General features: G+C 46.0%; 1 protein-coding gene across 1 annotated transcript; it reads right to left on the bottom strand.

The window, feature by feature from the left end:
- Positions 1 to 280: 280 nt before the first annotated feature.
- LOC114635389 (carbonyl reductase [NADPH] 1-like) lies at positions 281 to 804 on the bottom strand. The gene has a single exon (XM_028784002.1). The coding sequence runs from the start codon at positions 690 to 692 to the stop codon at positions 354 to 356; it is 339 nt and encodes a 112-aa protein (XP_028639835.1). The 5' UTR covers positions 693 to 804; the 3' UTR covers positions 281 to 353.
- Between the last annotated feature and the right edge of the window lie 3656 nt (positions 805 to 4460).

Raw genomic sequence — 4460 nt, 5'->3', positions numbered from 1 at the left:
CCTCACTGTCCATCTGACAATGTTCTATTGTTTTTGAGAGACACCACCACTGGGGGAGGCTGTGTCAAGTTTGTATATCAGGATCGTAATGTAACACCTTTCCCCTGGGCTCTTCTCTCAATTCGTTTTTATGTCACTTATCGATAAGTGTTCCACTTAAGCATCCCTAAGCCCAATTACTCTTCAACTGCGTGAGGCAAACCTCTGAAAGATCGCGATGACTGAGGCTTTGCTTTCTTGCATCCTTGCAGTCACTAGCCTGTCCTGTTTCTCCCAGGGGATCTCTTTCAGTGTCCCACACTGTAGTCCTGTTGGTCCTAGGAATGCTACCCAGAGAGGCTTATGCCACCATGTTAACAGGCGTTGGGGAAGCCACCTTCCCTTTCCAACCCCCAAGGCTTACCCTTGAAGGCGATGCCCGCGTTGTTGACCAGCACGTCCAGTCCTCCGTACTCCTTGAGCAGAAAGTCGCGTAGCGCGCGGATGCTCTGAGGGTCATCGATGTCCAGCTGGTGGAAGCGTGGGCTCAGGCCCTCTGCCTGCAGCTGCTGAACCGCCGTGCGGCCCCGCCCCTCGTCCCGCGCGGTGAGCACCACGTCCCCGGAGAATTTGCGACACAGGTCACGTGTGATCGCGAAGCCGATTCCTTTGTTAGCACCGGTCACCAGCGCCACGGGTCTGCCGGAAGACATGGCTTCGTGTGTGTAGGGTGGTCGTCGGAGACCAAGGATCCTGGGTCAAACTCTTCAGGTTAGAGGCAACCGGACAGCTGGTCTATACTGGGGTATTCTATTGGCCAAGAATCGGACGGCGTTGATCCCGCAAGCATGCGCAGTCTAAGCCCCTCCCCACTTGGGCGTGGCTTGTCCGGAGCCTGATTGTTAACCAGTGTGTTTTTGTTTAAGTGGAGTTTTTTCAAATTGTTGTTATATCTTGGAAGTGGCTCACTTTCCCAGTTGTTTTATAAAAATTTACCATGAAGAGAAAGGTGTCAGGTTGTTCTTATCTCAGATTATGCTCCGTGCTGTTGGAAGTCAAAAAGTAGCCCGGAAAAGTGCGAGGTCATATGATTGACATCTAGGCTTTTCCATTAAGAAGTTTTGAAGCCAGCAGCCTTGCAAGATTGAAGGAGAAGTCTGGAGAGAGGATACTCAGCTGTCTTCCTGGCAATCATGCATTCAGCTTGCTCATGCGACTCGGTCTTCTTCAGTGTTTGTATTAATCTTTCACTCTTTTACCCAAATTGCAAATTGGACCTCCGTATGTATTCTTTCTGGTGTTTAAAAACATTAAGCTGCCACGTAAGTCGTTGGAGGTTGAATTGAACAAATTGGAAGAAAACGATGAGGAATCAGAATTTGTGTAGATTTTTTTCTCTTAGGGCACTAAAGCAAAGCTAATAGGTAATACTGTGGTAGGAAACATTCCTTACTAGCCTGGAGTAGCCCTTTAGATATTTCCAAGAGCTTTGCCTTACCTGGATGTTAATACCAAAGTGTACAGAGGTGTGAGCCTTCAGGGAAAGCTGCTCTTCTGTGTTCAAAATAGCGTCATGATGCACTGTTTAGTCCTTTTTAAGATGACATGATGCCGTTTGTTCAGAAAATTACATTTGGTTCAGTAGTGGGAAACAAATTTCCTCACTGGTTCCTAACACCCTGGAAATAGGGATCTCCAGGTCAAGTTTCATTTCTCTCTGTTCAGTAGGTTCCTATTAGATACAAATGGCCATTTAGATTAAAGTAAGATATTTTCATTATACTGACTGCACAGGAAGACCTCTCTGTATGTGCATGAGGGTCATTGTATTCGGAATACAGTAAAGTAGAAGAAACAGATGTAAGACATTTCCATTTCAAAAGATTCTATTGCCTCATATAGATTGCTTGTTATTTTCCATTCAAAGTAGGCTCCTAGTCAGTTGTTTAACAAGCCTTAATAATCAGAAGGCGGGCTGCCCAGGGTGGGATGGCTCAGCAAGTAAGGGCAAGGACCTTGAAACCCAGCAACCTGAGTTCAATCCTTGGAACCCATGTAATCACTGGAGGCAAAAACCATGTATGTGTGTTCTTACTGAACATATGTCTGCATACCATATGCATGCCTAGAGGCCAGAAGAGAGCTTTGGGCATCAGATCCCACAGGCTAGCATCATACAAGGTTGTGAGCTGCCATGTGGGTGCTGGGCATCAGAGTAAGCAATGCTCTGAACTGCTGAGCTCCCTAGCACCCATCGCTTGACATTTTTATGGAAGTACTTGGAGACTCACATGCAATTGTAAGAAATACTGAAATTATACACATTTACAAAGTTATAGTAAAATATGTATCAACAGCAAGACAAGCTTCCAATTCTATTCAGACTTCTCTTTTTTGATCTCAGGTAAATTTATTTATTTTATGTGATTTCATTGGCATTTTAGGTTTGGTGGCCATCACAGTCAAGACACAAAGCACCAGGATCCTTCTTGTCAGTTTTTCTTGAGCAGACACCCCTCCATTCTCCTTGGTGCTCAGCGGTGTCACATAGGTGAAGTCATACAATGCATGATCTTGACAACTGCTTTGTCATTCAGGATAACAGCAGTTTGTGGTTTTCTCTTTTATACCAGTGACTATTTGGTATGCAATTTCCATACCACCAGGTCCTTTCTTCTGTTGCTGGAGTGAGACAGATGTTCACTGAATTATTTCAGTACAAGAGCCACACTCAGGGGTAGTTCATGGTATATAAGGACCCTGAGAGTTGTGAAGGTCCTGCTGTCTTAAAGAAACAGAGCTGCAGATGAGTATAATGACAATTAGGACCACTGGAGGGGGGGGGACCAAGGTAGGCCCTCCTGATCCTTCTAGGTTTATTGTACCTTGCATTAGAAACTGCCTCAATCTGTTAAAGACATTTCAAATCAGATCAAAGCCATTCAAGATGAACTTGACTCTTTGCCACCATGGTGGGGGATTGACCTCCTCACTGCATCCCACAGAGGGATCTACACTTTCCTGAAGGAACAATGCTGTTTTTACACCAAGCAATCTAAGGTGGCTCATATGAGGCCCAGTGGCTCAGGGACCAGGTACTGAATAATCCAGTGTCCCTTCCATCCTGGCTCCTCCCCATTCTCATGCCTTTCCTCTTTATCCTCCCCATCCTTTACCTTTTTGCCTTTTAACCTTTTTTTTTTTTTCCTTTTCTTCTTCATCTTCTCTAGAGACAGGGTTTCTCTGTGTAGCCCTGGCTGTCTTGGAATTTGCTATGTAGACCAGGCTGGTGATGAACTCACAGAGATACGCCTGCCTCTGCCTCCTCAGTGCTGGGATTAAAGGCATGTGCCTAGTCCTAACATTTTTTTAAAGCTTTGTTTATTTTATGTATATGAGTACGCTGTCTTCAGACACACCAAAAGAGGCATCAGATCCCCTTATAGATGGTTTTGAGCCACCATGTGGTTGCTGGGAATTGAACTCAGGTCCTCTGGAAGAGCAGTCAATAGAAATTTCTCTTGGATCATTTCACTGACTTCACTCAGTCCATCAAACACGTCAAAGTCAAAATAGTACTTCTTTTAGAGTCACCCTAGACCAAAATCCTAGAAAAGGATGGATGCTCCCTGCCAGCAGGAAGTAGCCTGACAGAAGTCACTTCCTATCATTTACATATAAAGGATCTGGAATTAAACCCCTCCCCCCCAAAATTAAGACCCTGAAATCGAATTCAAACAGCTATTTGGAGACTGCAGAAATAAAAAGCAGCTGATACCTACACTAGTGGTTGCAAAAACAGACGCTGTAGTGTCAAAAAACCAGCTAACTTCCTCATTCTGTTCCTAGCTAGTTACCTTTCTCCCTTCCACATCCTTTGCTACAAAAAACCCCAGCTTAAAGCATGAAACGTGCCTTTTCTTGACCTCTGGTCTTTATGTGACTGAGTCCTGTGCTCGGCTCTCGACATGCATGGCTAGAACTAGATAACCCACGTCTCTGAATACAGCTTGCTCCTCGCTGTTTGAGGGCGTCTAAATTCTCGTCTTTCATTTTTTCCTATAAGCCTAATTCTTACTTTTACTTTGACCCTAACAATTCCAGTAACAGTCTTGGGACAAGACAGAAATGCCTTCATAGTGGATGAGAGGAAAGGGAGGGACAGGCTGTCTGGGATAATGGAATGCCTGGGTCTTGGCTGCTGGAGGGCAGGGCAAGGTGGGGTCCAGGTAAGCCAGCCTGATGGAAGGGGCAGGAAGTCGGAGGAAGAAAGGACTTGGCGAAGAAGACTTCCTTCCCTTGGCTCTTTGGACGTGGATCAATAGCTACGCTACAGGCTTGTAGGGGGTGAAGGCCTGGGAACTGCGCATGCGCACGACAGAGGCGCAGGCTCGCCACACGCTTCCGCTTTCTCCGTTGCTAGGGGAGCGGTCTGCGACGGCACACCCACTTCGCCGCGGTTCCTAAGGTAAGCAGGAGCA

This window comes from Grammomys surdaster, unplaced genomic scaffold (genome assembly GCF_004785775.1).
Source record: "Grammomys surdaster isolate TR1022 unplaced genomic scaffold, NIH_TR_1.0 102209, whole genome shotgun sequence".
NCBI classification, from domain to species: Eukaryota; Metazoa; Chordata; class Mammalia; order Rodentia; family Muridae; genus Grammomys; species Grammomys surdaster.
Note: the sequence above shows the minus strand (reverse complement) of the source record. Positions and strands in the feature narration are given on the sequence as shown.

Bases quoted from the DNA above. Each gene is read 5' to 3' on its own strand.
- LOC114635389 (XM_028784002.1), bottom strand. From the start codon at position 692: ATGTCTTCCGGCAGACCCGTGGCGCTGGTGACCGGTGCTAACAAAGGA.